Here is an 18,537-nt window from a genome sequence, read left to right as displayed (position 1 = left end):
ATACGCAGTGCTTCTGATTAATGTCCCCGATGGATGGCAGAGAGGCCCCTAAGACCCTCACAGCCATTCTCACAATCCGTTGTAGGGACTTCTGCTGCCATACCAGATGCAGATGCAGCTTGTCAGCATGATCTCAAGAGTGCTCCTTTTAATTTCAGTTAAAATTGGGGGAGGAGAGTCCTCGATTGCCTCAATCTCCTTAGCAAGTGGAGGTGCTGCTGTGCCTCCTTGATATTGAGGGACCAAGCGAGGTCATCCCTGTGGACTCTCAGGAACTTGGTACTCCTATTTCTCTCGATGGAGGAGCCATGGAATTGAGAATCAGTCTTTGGGCAAAAGGCAAAGGGTAGGAATAAGCAGGCCAGCTGTTCACAATCTACCTTAATGATTTGGATAACAGGACCAAGTAATACATCCGGGTTTTCTGATGATACAAACCTGGCTGACAGTGTGGGTTATAAGGTGAATCAACAGAGATTACTTAAATGGCTGAGGACATGGTAAATGGAATATAATGTGGAAAAATGTCAAGTCCTCCATTTTGGTAGAAAAGTGCAGTATTTTCACATGGTGAGAAATTAAAAGATTAGAATTCAGAGGGAGTTGGGCATTCTATATGAATCATTGCCATTCAATGTACTGATACATCAAGGAAGTGGGAAGACAAATGGGCTTTATTATAAGAAGATTTGAGTGCAAGGGTAAAGATACTTTACTGATGCTCATGAGACTGCACCTGGAATATTGTGTAGAGGGCTTCTTTCCTTTCTAAATGGGAAGGATTTCGTTGCAATAGAGAGAGGAGAATTTATTGGACTGATTCCTGGGATGTTTTTTTTATCGGTGAGATGAAGCAGTTTCAGCCTGTACTCTTGAATTTAGAAGAATGAAAGATAATGTCTTTAAGGCAAACAAAATTCGTAACTCAACAATATATATTCGGGGTGAACAATTCACCTCTCTAAGTATTCTCGAACAAGGCAATGTTAAAGTATGGTTTCAGCCATTCAAGACTGAGATGAGATGAAATAAGTTCATTTTAAGAATAAAGAATCTTTATAATTATCTACCTAAGAGGACTGTCAATGTTCTGTCTCTTTGTATATTCTGGATATATATCAATGGATTTCTTTGGATGTTATGTGTATCAAGGAATATTGAATTAGTACAGGATTCTGGCACGAAGGTGATATACAACTATTATATTATTGAATGACAGAATAGGGACAAGGGACCGAATGGGCCACTCCTGCTTTGATTTTTGTGTTATATATTCTGTGCCCTTATTAGTTTATTAAGCTGTATCTTATTGAAAGCCTTTTGAAACTCCAGACAACCTACATTACTATTAGTTACCGTCTCTGCATTTAGTTAAAAAAACTGAAACAAGATTGGCCAAGCACAATATTTCATTTTGAAGTACTAGCTATTGATTACTAAACCTTTTTGGTTTAGCTGTGAAAAAAAAAGTTCATCGAGCATAGGTAAGGTTCACACTGGTTAGATTGGGCTCTTGTTGGGTTTTAATTCTTTACACAAGTGGATCTCGGAGTGTGCCCTGTATCACAGGGTCAGAACCAATCCCAAGAAGACACCACCTAACCACAACAGAAAGAGTTCTGCCAAAAGATTATCAAAATGAGCTAATTGCTTGCAGTAGAAACATGGGGTTTACATTGCTGTGTCTTATAAGGAAAAGAGGAACACCTTCTGCAGTGGATGGTACATTTGGGACTGAAGTTCCCTCTTCCATGATGAACTTAGATTCCATATGAACACAAGATGATTCAATTTTTTTTCACCCAACCACTCAATGTCTATCCTTCAATCAAGGAATCCTAGCTAGATCTTGGACATTGACTGCTGGTGTGAATAATGATATATCTGTGGCTGGATATATATTTATTTTCTAATGTGAGGGACACAGCTGTCAACCCATGACTATCCATTAGCCAACCAGTGAATGCAGATCATTTTAGTGCAGTAGGTTTGCTTTACTAAGTGACATTTAGAATAAAAGCTATCACCACCGTGCACTCACAATTAATTATGAAGCAAGAATGCAAAATTACTCATTCATCACTGCAAGAACTTTTAGATTCACAAATAAACAAAATAAGCAATTCATAAGTAAACAAAGAAAATCTCTGCTTCATTCATTTAACTGATGGAAATTTAATTACTATCAAAATATTACCAGTGAAATTTAAGGTATTTTTAAATATAAGTGTAAGTATGTAATTACTGGATTCAGAGGAATTCCATCATTTGTTGGAAAATGTTGTTAGTACAGCTTCTAATTGGATTGTGCATCAAGGTGTATGACCTGTTCGGAAATTGTGGATGATGATCAAATATTTAAGGGACGGGCCAAGGCCATGTGGCAGAGAGGTTGGAACTACTATAACCTTCCTGTTGTTTACGAAGTGTGCATTAGATTCTGTTGGGAAGATATGGGGTTGAGGTGGTGAATGAAAATTACACTTATCAGAATATTATGTTTAAAGGGATTGAATAGCAAAATAAAGGCACATGAAAGAGCTAGGGCTTTTTGTCTTTGGAACAAAGGAGGATGAGACATGATTTGACTGAGATGTGAAAGCACCTGGTGTCCTTGGCTGCATAAGACTAGCAAAGACACTCTCCATTCCCGCCAAACTCGTGAGATTGAGACCGCTCTTCCACCCCAAACCACGGTTTGTGTGGATGCTGTGTAACTTGCTACCTGTTACAAATTAGTGCCAAGAAATAACAGACAGCACACCGCATACGATACAAGGAATTATAATTATGAATCTTAACTTAACTAAAGGGTTGGTAAAGAAAAACAAAAAGAAAAGGGCCCATTTTAATTAACCAGTCTAATGTGTACAAATTGGAGCTCAGAGTTTCGTCATATTCACTGATCCTCAGTTGATCACATCCTGGCTTCGTCGAATCATGTTCCCCTCCAGATCGAATCCTACGACTTCTTCTCTCTTCATCTCCCACCGAACAAAGGCCCCAAACCCAACCTTAGTGTCCCTCACCAGAGAAACCGCCCCTCGGCTCTACCATCCTAATTGGATGGCACACATTGCTCCTCCTCCCTTATCTTCAACAATATCCCAGACAAGCTGAAAACAGACCAGACTGCTCTTACAGAATTGCTAATTGAAATACATGCAGCATAACAGTAAAAATATGAACCAGGACATTACAGCATTCCAGATGTATAAGATAAGAGGCATAAGGTCAAGTAGATATTCAGAGATTTTCGCAGGGCGGAAATGGTTAATATGAAGCAGCATCATTTTCAGACAATTGACATCTCCCTCTAATTTCCCACCAGAGGTAAGGTCTTTTCACATATTGCTGGATATGTGCAATGTGGCAGCCAGGGTGGTGGTAGTGGCAGATACATTATGGACATTTAAGTAACTTTTAGATGGACACATAGATGATAGAAATATGGAGTGTTGTGAAGGGTTAGATAATTGAATAGGTTAAAAGGTCAGCACAACATCTTTGGCTGAAGAGTCTGCACTGAGCTGTAATGTTCTTTTTCTTGTATTTAGAAGACTTTAAGGTTGGAAAGGTGTGGGGAAGAGAGGATAAATTACTTTGGACTAGAATTAAAGAGAACAAAGGCTTAGAGTTAATTAATCAATGGCAAGTGATAGGTGTTGGAATTATGGCAGTAAGAGGTAGCACAGTGAGAATCTAATGAATGTGTAGAGTAGTACACTGAATAAGAATCAATTGACTGTGTTGGTGAGACCTTCTAAGTAGGATCTCATTCAAAAGGAGCATTGGAAAATATATGTACTCTTACTAGTTGTTAAGGGAGCACATCTGGGCTTTAACAGCAGTGAAGGAGATTGCATATTATGCAGCCAATTGATTTAGAGGTAGAGAAATAAAATCTTAGTAGCAGAACTGTACAGAATGATGGATACCCCAAGTTTCACAACCCCCACATTTATCCTGAGTGGCAACCCTGTTCTTAATTCCTAAATGACTTGAAAGAAACTATTATTGATTAAACATTAGCAAATTTAGATGATATATACCCAATGGTACCACAGACAATTTATTACTGGTTGCAGATTCAAACCTTGACACTGATAATCTAATTAATTCTTTATTTTATTAAACTAACGTTGAGGATTATTACTGGAGCCATTTGGCAAACAACAGAACTAATATTTCATTTTAAATATGTAGCCTGTGAAAATTGAACCTACCACACTGTGCTGTAGATTCTTATGATTACTCAAGGCATCCTGCACAAAAAATATTGACTATATAGTTCCGATTCAGAGATTTTGGAAAAGCTGTAATCATCTCCTATGATCATTCATAATTTTCCTGTTTTGACAGACTACAACACTAATTGGTCTTCTGAAGACAGCTCGTCTGCTGCGCTTGGTGAGAGTTGCCCGTAAACTAGACCGCTACTCCGAATATGGGGCTGCTGTTCTGATGCTGCTTATGTGCATATTTGCCTTGATTGCTCACTGGCTCGCTTGCATTTGGTACGCCATCGGGAATGTGGAGCGACCATACCTGGTACACAAAATTGGCTGGTTGGATTCTTTAGGAGAACAAATAGAGAAACGGTACAATTACAGTGATGCCAGCTCTGGACCCTCTATCAAAGATAAATATGTGACAGCTCTCTACTTCACGTTCAGTAGTCTGACAAGTGTTGGATTTGGAAATGTATCGCCTAACACCAACTCAGAGAAGATCTTTTCGATCTGTGTCATGCTTATTGGCTGTAAGTAATCCTTACTGACGACATTTTTCCAAGTACTACACAATCATAAAGAATGTTACGATCTTAACACGATCACCCAGAACAAGGGTTCCCAGACAGGGGTCCATGGACTCCTTGCTTAGTGGTATTGGTTCATGGCGTAAAAAAGGTTTGGAATACCTGGTCTAGAAGAATATCAGTTCTATAACCTGCATATATTCTTTAATAAAATATCCTTTAAGTCATAATTTTTAAACTTGGATTAAATTTAATAAGCAATTTCTTTTTTCATTCAAGTACCACAAATATTTTTAAGGAACTAGCCGTAAAGATTAAGTTACTGAAATTGGTACTTCCCAAGCATTTTCTACTTAGTAATAGCCACTACACTCATTTCTGTCCACTGAAGTGAAGACTGATTCTAAATATTTATTCCATTCATCTGATATTTCTTTATTCCCCATTACTACCTCTCCAGTGTCATTTTTCAGTGGGCTGATGTCCACTCTTGCTTCTGTTTTACTCTTTCTACAATATATATGAAAGTGCTTTAGTATCATATTTTACATTATTAGCCAGCTTACCCTCTTTGATTTTTGATCTTTTATCTCCTTATAGCTTGTTTTGTTGCCCTCTGTAGGTTGAAAATACTTCCCAATCTTCAAGTTTTCCACTAATTTTTGCTATGTTGTATGCCCCCTCTTTTGCTTTTATGCTGTTTTTGACTTCCCTTGTCAGCCACGTTTGCCTCATCCTCCCTTGAGAGTGCTACTTAAGGTAGGTGACAGCTTACTGGTGGTTTTCAAAGCAGGAAATTCAACTAACTATTCTATTAATAACACTTTTCATCTGAAAAATTGTGGTAAATGATCACAACAAACAACAAAGAGGTGAGCAAAGGCGAGGCTGATCTGAGGGTCAAGGCTTGCAGGTGTGAGAAGGAGTTGGAGCGAGGTCGAGGCAAGTTCGAAGAGAAGTTGGAGAGAAATGGAGAAGTTGGAACTTCGGGGGCAAAGATGGAGCTGGTGGAGTGGAGAGAAGTTGATGCAGAGTTGTTTCAGATCCCGTCCACCTAAACCAAGAGCAATCCAAGCATCATACTGATTTGGAAAGATTGAATACAGTTTGGAAGCGGCTTGAGAATTATTCCCAGAAACTCCAGCCATTGCAGCTCTCCCATCATCCCTGCTAGTATCGACTTCCAATCGACTTTGGCTAACTCCTCTCTCATGCCCTAGAAGTTAACTTTACTAAACTGCAATATTTTACATCTGATTTCAGCTGCAACCTCTCTAATTACAGGGTGAATGCTACCATATTATGAATACTGTCTCCTAATCGTTCCTGAATCCGTTCCCTAATCAAATTTGGTTCATTACATGACTCCCAACCCAGCACTGCCTTTTCAATATTGGACTTAACCACAAGCTGCTCAAAAAAGCTATCTTGTAAGCATTCTACAAAGTCCTTCTCATGAGCTAGAGTGCCAGGCTGATTTCCAAATCTAGCTGCATATTGAAATCTCCCATGACCATTGCAACATTGAGCTTTTCAATCTCCCAATGTAGTTTTACCCCACATCCTGGCTACTATTTGGAGGCCTGTATATAAGTACCATCAGGGATTTTTTTAAGGCAGTGGCAAATTTTTCTACAGAAGTGCTTTACCATTGTCTTTTTCTGGGCAGTGTCTTTACAAGACACTGACTGAAGCCATTATCAATACTCCTCAGAAACTGTCTGCCTGACATCAATGGTTGCATAACCATGACTCTTGCGTGCACCACCTGCTCCCACGGCTCCACAAGACCCTGATTGGAGGATTAAGCAAGTGCTACACCTGCCCAAGGGTGGCCTGCAAGCTAACGGAGGGAAGGAGCACCTTACACCTCCTTTGGCAGAGACATATCTCCACCTCCATTACAACTATATTTCTCTTCTCTTTTCTTCCCCTCCTTGAATGGCTTTCCAAACCACAGTGCAACAATTTACTTCAGAAGATTATATGTTGTTTTTGCATTATTAAGCCATTACATTTACACTGAGTTCATGTTTGCATTTTACAAGCTTGAATTCAGCTTAAATGAATATTGAATATTATTATTGAAGCTTTTCTGGAGAGAACCAGGGTTACCAAGGTTTTATTACAACTAAATTGAAAATAGGATCTACTGCAGGGAGTTTTAATGAGATCCAGGCTGACACTTGGGGTCTTGCGACACTTATAATGTGTTGATTCTAGAATAACATTTGGAATCACCGGAGACATGAGAGAGACAGCAGGTGCTGATAATTTAGATTATAGTTCCCCTATCACACACTGCCTGTTTCTACCTCCTACGTAAAATTCACAAATCTAAGTGCACCAGTAGGCCCATTGTTTCAATCTGCTCCAGCCCCACTGAGCTCGTGCCTTTGTATCTCAGCTCCATTTTGTTCTCTTGGTTCAGTCCATTCCCACTTACATCCGAATTCTCCATCACTTCAACAACTTTCAGTTCCCTGTTATCATGCTGTATCTCTTAAAAAAGAAGTATAAAATGCCTTTAGATTCTCCTGAATCCTGCTCACCAAGGACATTGCATGCCCACTTTTGGCCTTCCTAATTATCTACTCAAGCACTTTCCTGCTGTCTTTATAGTCCACAAGAGCCCAGTCTGAATTCAGCTTCCTAAACCTTATGTATGCTTCCTTTCTCTGCCTTGACTAAATTTACACCCTCTCGGCCATCCAAGGTTCCCTTACCAACCTTGTCTTCCTGGAACATGGCAATCCTGTACATACATGTGTCAAACGTGGACTTGTCTAACAATGGCAGTTCCCAATCAATGGCCCTCAGTTCCTATTTTATCCTGTCGTCGATTGCCCTTCCTAATTTAGTACTTTCCCACAAGATCCAGTCTTATCTTCACTCATAACTGTCTTCAAACATGGACACTATTCCCAAAATGTCCACCCTCCATCAAGTCCGTTACTTGGCCTGGCTCATTTCCCAAAACCTGGTCCAGTATGTCTTCTCCTCTATTTGAACTCTCCATATATTGTTTAACAAATCCCTTGGATGCACTGAAGAAATCCAGCCCCATCAAAACATCTTGATTTAATGTAGGAGAAGTTAAATTTCCCCACTATGACAAGCCTGTAGTTTCTGCAGCTTTTCACGTTCTGTCTGCATATCTGTTCCTCCACCTCTTGCTGGCTATTGGGCGGGGTGCTATAGTATAACACCTCCAGCAAAGCTTCTGAGTACTACTCATATTGCCTCTATGGAAGAGCCATTTGGCAATATGATTACATTTCTGGAACAACGTGCATCACAAAGTGGAAAATAAAGCAAGAAAATATACTGTATAATAGGGAGTAAAGCAAAACAGAGGAAATAAACAAAGATGCACCTTCAGAAATAGATTGCAATCAAGAGCCTGATGATAATGAAGGCTTAGAATAACTAGTTGGATTTAGAAGAGTAGTGTTTGCATTTACCTAAATAACTGCTTTGCTAAAGTCAATGTTAAGGTCTCCAACCAAACACAAAATTTCATGTGTTGTAGTTAGTTGTTCATATTCTAGGCATCCGTTAGTCTTGAGAGACCATGGATCTGCACCTGGAAAGTCTTCAGCCTGGGCAAGGTTGTATGGAAGACCAGCAGTTGCCCATGCTGCAAGTCTCCCCTCTCCACGACACCAATGTTGTCCAAGGGAAGGGCATAAGGACCCATACAGCTTGGCACCAGTGTCGTCACAGAGCAATGTGTGATTAAGTGCCTTGCTCAAGGACACAACACATTGCCTCGGCTGGGCCTCGAACTCACAACCTTCAGGTCGCTAGTCCAATGCCTTAACCACTTGGTCACGTGCCCATAATAGTTGTCCATATTGGTTTTTAAAATGTACCTAAATACAAAATTTCTCATGGAGTTCACTAGGGTATCACAAAACTGGAGCAATTCCAGCACCTGCATGGACTGACTTGCACCACACTCAGTATTGATGTCAGAGAGGAGCTGGCCAGAGTTGATTGGAAAGGGACCCTAACAGGGATGACAGGAAAACAGCAGTGGGTGGAGTTTCTGGGAGCAATTCAGAAAACACAGGATAGATACATCCCAAAGATGAAGAAGTATTCCAAAGGGAGGATGTAGCAACCGTGGCTGACAAGAGAAGTCAAAGACAGTATAAAAGCAAAAGAGGGAGCACATAATAGAGCAGAAATTAGTGGGAAGGTCGAGAACTGGGAAGCTTCAAAAAAACCAACAGAAGACAACTAAAAAAAGTCATAAGGAGAGAAAAGATGAAAAATGAAGGTAAGCTAGCCAATAATATAAAAATGGATACCGGAAGTGTTTTCAGATAGGTAAAGAGTAAAGGAGAGGTGAGAGTGGATAATGGACTGCAGGAAAATGAGGTTGGAGAGGTAGTAATGGTGGACAATGAAATAACCGACAGAAAGTATTTTGTGTCAGTCTTCATTATGGAAGATACAAGCAGTATGTCAAAAAATCTATTGTCAGGGGGCAGAAGTGAATGTAGTTGCTATTACTAAGGAGAAGATGCTTGGGAAGCTGAAAGGTCTGATGGTGGTCAAGCCACCTGGATCAAATGGACTATACATTCCTGGGTACTAAAAGTGCAGCTGAAGAGATTGTGGAGGCATTAGTAATGATCTTTCAAGAATCACTAGTCTCTGGAGTGGTTCTGGAGGACTCAAAAAATTGCAAATGTCATTCCACTCTTTAAGAGAGGGAGGCAGAAGAAAGGAAATTATAAGCCATTTAGTCTGACTTCAGTCATTGGGAAGATGTTGGAGTCCATCGCTTAGGATGTTTTTCAGAACTTGGAGACACATGATAAAATAGGCCAAAGTCAGCATGGGAAATCTTGTCTGACAAATCTGCTGGAATTCTTTGACGCAAGATAGACAAAGGAGAGTCAGTAGATGTTGTTAACTTAGATCTTCAGAAGGCCTTTAACAAGGTACCACACATGAGGCTGCTTAACATGGTAAGAGCCCATGGTATTACCGGAAAGATATTAGCATGGATAGAAGATTGGCTGACTGGCAGGAGGCAGAATGGGAAATAAAAGGGCCTTTTCTGACTGGCTGCCTGTAACTAGTGGTGTTCCACAGGGGCCGGTGTTGGGAGGACTTCTTTTTGCATTATATATCAATGATTTGGATAATGGAATTGATGGCTTTGTGTCCAAGTTTATGGACAATACAAAGATAGGTGGAAGGGTTGATAGTGTTGAGGAAGCAGGGAATAAGAAGTGGCAGATTAAATATAGTGTATAGTCATGCATTTTGGTAGAAGGAATTAAGGTGTAGACTATTTTCTAAATCGGAAGAAAGTTCAAAAATTAAACATGCATCTTCATGCAAGATTTCCTAAGGGTTAACATGCAGGTTGAGTTGGTAGTGAGGAAGGCAAATCCAGTGTTAGCATTTATTTTGAGAAGACAAGAATATAAAAACAAGAATATAATTCTGGGGCTTTATAAGGCATTGAGGAGACTGCTCTTGGTGTATTGTGAATATTCTGAGGGCCCTTATATGAGAAAATACTGTACATGCTGGTGTTGGAGGGGGTTCAGAGAAGGTTCATGAAAATAATCCAGGGTAAGAAGGTGTTAGTGTATGAGAAACATTGGATTGCCTTGGGCCTATGCTCATTGGAGTTTAAAAGAATGAGGGTGGATCTCATAGAATATTGAAAGGCCTAGAGAGGTAATTTTCCATTTAGAACAGAGATGATATAAAATTTATTTAGCCAGTAGAGAGTGAATTATATGGAATTCATTGCCACAGATGGCTGTGGAGGCCAAGTCATTGGGTATATTTAAAGCAGAGGTAGATATGTTCATGGTTAGTCAGGATGTCAAATGTTACAGAGAGGAAGCAGAAATGTGGGGTTGAAAGGGATAATTTATCAGCCTTGATGCAGCTGACTTGATGGGCTGAATAGCCTAATTCTGCTCCCGTGTATTACGGTCTTATGGTCTATGATCTGTTGCCCAGAGGCAGAAACCCCATCAATTTGAGTGGAGGGGGATGGCTATGAATGACAAAGGTAAGTCCAAGCTCATTTATATTTTTAAATTGTTTTTAAGTGAACTTGTTTTTTATTAATCTTTCTCTTATTTGTAACGGACCAGAATTTTGTTGGGAAATGTCAGCAGGTTCATGATGAATACCAATATTTTCCTACACAAGTTCAGGATTCCTAAGTATGACTGTAGGAAAAAGAATCCCAGGGTTGTATGTGGTGACATGTATGTACTCTGATAATAAATTTTACTTTGTCTTTGACTTTACTTCGGAGAGAACAAAAAAACGCCCAAACTTTCTGGCTGCTTTTCGTTGGCAAATTTCTGACTGCACCCCTAGAGTTAAACTCCATATCCTATTCAGCATTGGTGATGTGAACTTACAATGGGGAATTTACCCGCTAAAGCTGCACTAGGTTAGAGCATAGAAAGTCCGTTTAATGCAGCTGAGTGGAATGCTTTGAAGGCTGTAAGCATAGGATTCAAGATATAGTATCTTGAATGAATTGTGACTTCTTTTATTTGGTTGGAGCTCATCAATGTTTCTGCAATCCATTGTATCCACCGTACAGGGGGTTGGCCTACACAGCTTCACCGGAGCCCTGGCGGCGGCCTTACCCATTTCCACCTCTCACAACAGGGACATAGGGCTGGACTTTGAGAGACATTTATTGCTATTTTTTTTCTCAGCCGGTTCATAAGTTGATCATTTTCACTCAACTTTCTCCCCCAACATGGGCACGCTGCTCCTGAATGGGTGTAACAAGAATTGGTACTCACTCCTCAACTATTCACAGTTTATAGAGTCATAGAAAAGTACAGTACAGAAATAGTCCCTTTGGTCCATCTAGTCCATGGTGTTGTTTATTCTTAGATGGAAAACTAAGTATGATATATCCAAGTTCACTGATGATGCAAAGTTTGGTAAGAACATGAGCTGTGCAGAGGATATAAAAATTATTTTGGGATCTGTACAATTAAGTTAGTTGCATAAGGAGATGGCAGAGGGAGTATAATGAGGGAAAATGTGAGGTTATTCCCAGCAAAGGGAAATACAGAAAAAAAAACTGTTATCGAATTTTATCAAAGGCGCATTAAATAGAATTGAGCCAATTACTATACATTCCAATAAAGCTAAAACCAATTGCTGCATTAATAAATTGCTTCAGCAGGGGCTACATAAACTGGGGTCCCACCCAGATGGAATGTGTAATCTTGCGCTCCAACCTCAGTATTGCCTCATGGTGGCGGTAGAGGAGGACAAAGACAGTCATGCCAGAATATGGATGAGAAGTTGAATGGATGGAGATACTGCCTTTTATGGCAGACAGAGCGAAGGTGTTCAACAAAGAAGTCCCCAATCTGCATCATATCTCACCGAAGTAGTGGAGGCTACATCAGCCTCCAACCTGACGATTTGAACATTGATTTCCCTAACTTACAGTAATTTCCTTCCCTACCTCCTTCTCTCTTTTTTCATTCTCCATTCTAGTTATCCTCTCATCCCTTCTCTTCTTACCTGCCCATCATCTCCCTCTGGTTCTCCTCATCCTGTCCTTTCTTCCATGGTCCAGTAGCCTCCCCTATTAGATTCCTTCTTCTTCAGTCTGTTACCCCTTCTACCTATTCCTTCCCAGCTTCTTACTTCCTCTCCCTGGCCCCACAGCCACCCGCCTTCTCCCTCATCTGGTCTCATCTATGATCTGCCAGCTTGTACTCCTTCCCTCCCTCCACCTTTTCATTCAGGCTTCTGACCCCTTCCTTTCCAGTCCTAATGAAAGGCCTTGTCCCAAAATGTTAACTGGTTATTCCCTTCTATAGATACTGCCTGACTTGCTGAGCTCCTCCAGCATTTTGTGTGAGTCACTCAAGATTTCCAGCATCAGCAGAACTTCTTGTATCTATTACATGCAGGAAAATGGTTTCTTCTAAAACTTAGGGGCAAAATCTCAGGATAGGAAATTGGCTATATAAGAATGAAATAAAGAAAAATGTATGAAGGGGATTTCATGTTAATTATTTATTTTATTTTTAATTTTTTTTGGGTGGACACTGTGCTGCTCAAATGGTTAACCTCTGAATATAAATTGTCTTTAAATCAAACTGAACGTTTCAATGATACTACTTAGCACGCCGAGAAATAGGTATAAAAATAAATGTCACCTTTCAAGATCGACTAAGGATTGTGAACGATAAAACATTATAAATGGAAAATGACATACTGTCTGGATTTGCGTGATTAAATTAGATTTATCCTGGGAATACTGTTGCCATGAGAACTGCCATTGCCATAGAAATTGAGCTGTGCAAGTAAATGTTCAAAATATCTCTTTATCTTTATTATACCACATCAAAATATTGTACGGTGTTTAGTCTTATATACGGTATAATTGTGGCAAGGATTTTAGTGCTGTGTTGCAAAATTGGTGGTTTTTTGTCATCGGTATAATATTGGATAGTCTTGATATACAAAAGTACGGTATTTCAAATCTCAAGGCAGATAATTTCTACAACACAAAGAAGCGAAAATCTGCAGATGCTAGAAATCCAAGCTACACACACAAAATGCTGGAAGAACTCAGCAGGTCAGACAGCATCTATAGAAAAGAGTACAGTCCTGCTGAAGGGCCTTGGCCTGAAACGTCGACTGTACTCTTTTTCATAGAGGCTGCCTGATCTGCTGAGTTCCTCCAGCATTTTGTGTGTGTTGCTTAGTTTCTACGACAGCTGGTTCAAGCTACTTTAAGACATATAAAGATCATTAAGCTCACACAGAGTCTTCTTCTTAAGCCCATCGTCCCTACTGGGGTGTAGGCTGCCAGAGTCCTCTGTCCTGGGCTAAGTCTTTCAACTTTTCCCCAGGTGTAACCCATTTCTGAAGATCTTTGTCTCCCAGGAAGGAGGGCTCTGGAGATTCTGTAGCACTGGGATTTTACAGGATAGGGTTACCGGACCCATGCCCAACCCTCCTACTTGCATATCCAGGCTTGGGACCATCCATGGTGGAGTTCGCTAGCACAGAGTGGCTTGCCTCAATTGTCAGCTTCTCAAGAATTTAAATGTTGCTTTCGGACATCTTCAAATGACCTTTCCAATAACTTCTAAAATAACTGTAATGATAATAGTTAAAATTATAAATCTTTCCCTAGTATGAGTCTAAAAATAATTGCAAAGTGAGGACAAGGAGGTATCAAATGGAACTAATTCAAAATTGGTTGGTTTAAACTTATTGAAAATACTTTCAAAACTTGAAGACCTGTCACTCATGAAAAAATCTTTACTAGTTTAAACCATTAAGCTACCCAATACAATATATTAAGAAAAAAGCTTCAAATGGCTATAAGTGCTGTTTAATTTGTCTGATTGTGTCTATGTTTTCTCCTTGACCAGCACTAATGTACGCCAGTATCTTTGGTAATGTCTCAGCCATTATCCAGAGACTGTATTCGGGAACAGCAAGGTATCATATGCAAATGCTTCGAGTCAAGGAATTCATACGCTTTCATCAGATTCCCAACCCTCTCCGTCAGAGGCTAGAGGAATATTTCCAACATGCTTGGACATATACAAATGGCATAGATATGAATATGGTATGTGCATAGATTTGTTTATTAATGAGATTCTATTTAAATAGAACTGTGGCTGACAAATTCTGTAAATAATGAAGATTGGGTAACGGCAGGCACACTGGAACTACTAATAAAGGGTAGAAGATACAGGTACATATAGTACAGCTACTGTCATTAATTACTTGTTCTTGGCTCTGAGGTAAATTAGTATTCTGCAATTCAGAATAAATTGAGTGAAAACATAAAATATCATATGTGGCAACAATTACTGAGTAGTCCATTAAATTCTAATATTACACATTATCCCTCTAGTCTGTTTCGTTGTTCTTATTTATAACCTGTGTTGACGACTGGAGGTTTTCATTCAAAATTCTCAAGCTTAACTGTTTAAAAAGCTGCATGTGATTGATGTAGTCAGAAAGCAAGTCAGCACTGTCAGTTGTAGAAGATAATTTCCTGACCATGTCTGACACATTTGCTTAATAGTATCACTGCAAACAGTGTTTGAAGTCCTGAATTTAAGCAGAATGACAGCACTGGAGACATAATACTACATTAGCTACTACAGAAATATCCTGGTGTTTTGACATCTGCCTCCAATTTACTGGTAAAGTGGCATTAGCAGAATTTCAAGTGTATTAGAATTTTAACTTCTTGAGGATGAAATAGCTGATAGTTAAGGATAATTTTGTGAATGCGTCAAGGTATTTTTCATTCTGATCATCAGAAATGTGTGGAAACAAATAAGAGCTTTAAATTTTTTAAATCAGTTCACATTTTTTAAAGAACCGAGGAGGTATCACTGAGTTAAATCTGCACTTTTAGAATGGAACCGATTTATGGGAGTTGGCTTGTGCGCTTCCTTTCCTTGTATGGCCATCTGCCCCCTTTCTGGCAGATCACGAAGTAACAATTATGTAGCACATACTTAATTTCAGTCCCTGGACAAACATTTAGCTGGGCTGGATTGTATTTTTGATTGTGTATAACTATAATATTTATGGACTGAATTAATATAAATTAGAAGTCTTATTATTGGTAGGCAATGCTTGCAAACTTATAATTTAAAACATTATATTTTAGTTCCCAGTAAACAGGTTGTGGTATTAACATTTAAGCTGAAATTCCACTGCATAATATTTACAAGGCTTTTATAACATTTTAATTAAAATTTAACTGCAAGCTACTTGCTAATTTATTTACTTGTGAAAATATATGACAAATTTCATTAGCACACAGTGGACTTTTCAATCAATCTCAAAGTCCATTCTTAAATTCATAATGGTAAGTTACAAAAATAGATTCACACTTATACAGCAAGGAAACAAACTTTTCGGCCCAGTTCATCAATGCAGACCAAGGACCCTACTTGAACTCATAGGTCTGCATTTGGCCAATATCCCTCTAAACCTTTTTCTATCCATGTTCCTGTCTAAATGTCTTTTAAATGTTGTAACTGTACCCAGATCAACAACTTTCTCTAGGAGTTTGCTCTATTTACCAATCACCCTCTGGGTGGAAAACTTCCCCCCCCCCACCCAGTCTCATTACGTTTTTCCCCTCTCACCTTAAACCTATGTCCTGTAGGACAAATTTAACCTGGGAAAATGAATCTGACCATTCAACATATCTTTGTCCCTCATAAATTTTATATACTTCTATGAGGTCACTTCTCAGCCGCTGACACTCCAGGGAAAACAGCTCCAGCGTATCCAGCCTCTTCTTATAACTCAGCCATCCAGTCTTGGCAACACCCATGAGAATCTTTTCTTCAGCCTTTCCACTTAAGGCTATCTTTTATGCAGTTAAGTGACCAGAAATGCCCATAATACCCTGCATGGTCTCCCCAACATCTTGGACAGATGTAACATGATGTCTCAATTCTTGTACTCAGTGCTCTGACTGATGAAGGCAAATGCCTTCTTCACTGCCCTGTCTACTGAATATATTCTCTTATTTGACAACAAATTATTTTATTCACTCTACTATTCAAAGGACAACAGCTTCCACTTATATAGTACCTTTAACGTAACAAAAATCGCTGATGAAACTTTAACATTAAAGCTAAGATTCCACTCCATAATGTTAAGTAATAGTAAGACTTTCGTAATGGTTTAAGTAAAATTTAACTGCAAGCTACCTGTACTTTCTGTACAGGGTCACATTCAAAACAAAAAGATGCTGAGCAAAGAGTTTTTTAAGGCAGATGCTAATGGCTTGGTCCAATGGTAGGTTTTAAACAGTAGTTTAAAATGGATGAGGAATGACAGAAATATTCTAGAGAATTTCTAGAGCTTAAGGTCATGGTACCTATAGGCATGGCTGCTATTGGTACAGTACATCAGTTAAAATCAGGGATGTTCTGCAACCTCATATTAGGAAAGTACTGATATCTCAAGAATGCTGAGTAGCAGAAGAGGTCATAGAAACCATGGAAAAATGGGATGAAGGATTTGAAAACAACAATGAGAAATGTACCATAACTAAAAACTAGTGTAAGTTAGCAAACATAGAAATGCTGCAGGTTTTCAAAGGCATCATATTTACTGAGATTAGAATGAGGTATCATATCGTAACATAATCACATCTAGAGGTAACGTGCATGTTTGACAGTATCACCAGCATATGATCCACTACATATGATAATCTTTCTAAGTGTAATAACATGTTTTGAACCATGTTATTATGTTTCAAGTCCCAGTTTAAGATGTGCCGGTATAAAAAGAAAATCAATGTAATACGACATTTAATTACTTGCTGTACTCATAAAAACTTATCTCTTCCTTATTTGCTTCACAACTTAATACTTGGAATTACTCAACCCCCTCTGGTAAGAACAGGAGGTATATATCATTGTTGTATATATAAATGTGGAACAATAAACATCGTTGATATTGCAGCTTACTGAACTTTTTTGGTGCTTTTACATTTAATTTGAGGTTTCTGCATGAGCCTGTAGTTCAATGATGAACTATAAAGAAATGGGGGTAAGGTAAATTGTGGGAGTGAAGTATAAGATAGAGATAACAAAAACAAATTACAACTTGTTATATAACTCACAAATTGGTTGTAATTTGATTAAAAGCTCTCATCCCACAGTCCACATTACCTGTGTCCTCTAATTTCCATATGCATATGGCTTATGTTATGTCGATTTTCTTTTAAGTATTTTCATTGTAACTTTATGACCTACGTACAAGTTGGTTTGCTTTACCATTGTAATTAACTCTCCCTGTCTCACTGCCTTACGTTCAAGCCATATGCATGATGACGTTTCTATATTTATTGCACTATTCCAGCCCTTAACCCATCGCACACTTTTGTCAGGTTTGCATGATTTTTGAGCAAATTGCTGCTGTGTGACATTCTGAAACACTATCATCATTAAGTCTGACAGAAGTTATTGATAAAATAATTTAAAATGTAGGGAAATCTGAAATACATACCTGGATGTAAAAAACTACCTCTCTTGGAATACATTGACTGTGTGATCCTACGTATAAAAACCTGGATATAACATTAATGGAAGCTCGCTACATTATATATAACTATCTATAAGAATGTAATAGCATTCTATACTATTTCAATATAAAAGTATGGTTGAAAATGTCATGTGCTATTAACAAGTAAAGAATTTTTACACTAAACTAAATTTAGAAGAACACTATCTTCTAAAAGACACATCTGAAATCTTGTTTATTTTTCATAAACTAAAACTGACTATTCATCCCAGAAATACAAGGAAACGTAATGCTTCTCTTGCATATTGGCCTGGAATTTGTGACCAGCAACAACGAACAAAATTTCTACTTGTTAAGCTAACTGTTGCAGATGCTGATAGAGTTTTTGCCAGCTTTTAGGCAGCTTTTTGTAGTGATTAGAGAGTCTTTTATTTCCTGCATGCTATGCTTGTACAATTGATCAATAGTACTTGTGGGTGGAAGAAACTGCAGGGTGCTTCCTCAAACAATCTAAGTGGTACATCTTCATGCATTAGAAGTGTCAATCAGTGTGTCTTCAATGCAAAGTTATGCACAAAAAAAAAAGAATTGTGAGATTAAAAGAAAGAAAACAGGAGAATATTTTAACTATTCTAAAATCTACAACAATAATAAATTCTAAATAAGATCCCTACTTGTAAATTTGAATTCTCACTGCATGCTCAGCAATAAGAAAAAGTTTT

The 18,537-nt window shown here is 38.7% G+C and overlaps 1 protein-coding gene across 2 annotated transcripts in view; it reads left to right on the top strand.

Annotated features, from left to right (window-relative positions):
* LOC134347737 (potassium voltage-gated channel subfamily H member 7-like) overlaps positions 1-18,537 on the top strand; it is a 579,490-nt gene that overhangs the window by 497,925 nt on the left and 63,028 nt on the right. For both annotated transcript variants that reach the window (XM_063050141.1, XM_063050140.1), the window contains 2 exons: positions 4,363-4,762; positions 14,176-14,375. In XM_063050141.1, the coding sequence (XP_062906211.1) occupies positions 4,363-4,762; positions 14,176-14,375 (600 nt within the window). The remainder of the gene's footprint in view (positions 1-4,362; positions 4,763-14,175; positions 14,376-18,537) is intronic.

The sequence above is a fragment of the Mobula hypostoma genome, chromosome 6 (genome assembly GCF_963921235.1).
Source record: "Mobula hypostoma chromosome 6, sMobHyp1.1, whole genome shotgun sequence".
In the NCBI taxonomy this organism is placed as follows: domain Eukaryota; kingdom Metazoa; phylum Chordata; class Chondrichthyes; order Myliobatiformes; family Myliobatidae; genus Mobula; species Mobula hypostoma.
This window is presented reverse-complemented; position numbering and strand designations above follow the sequence as displayed.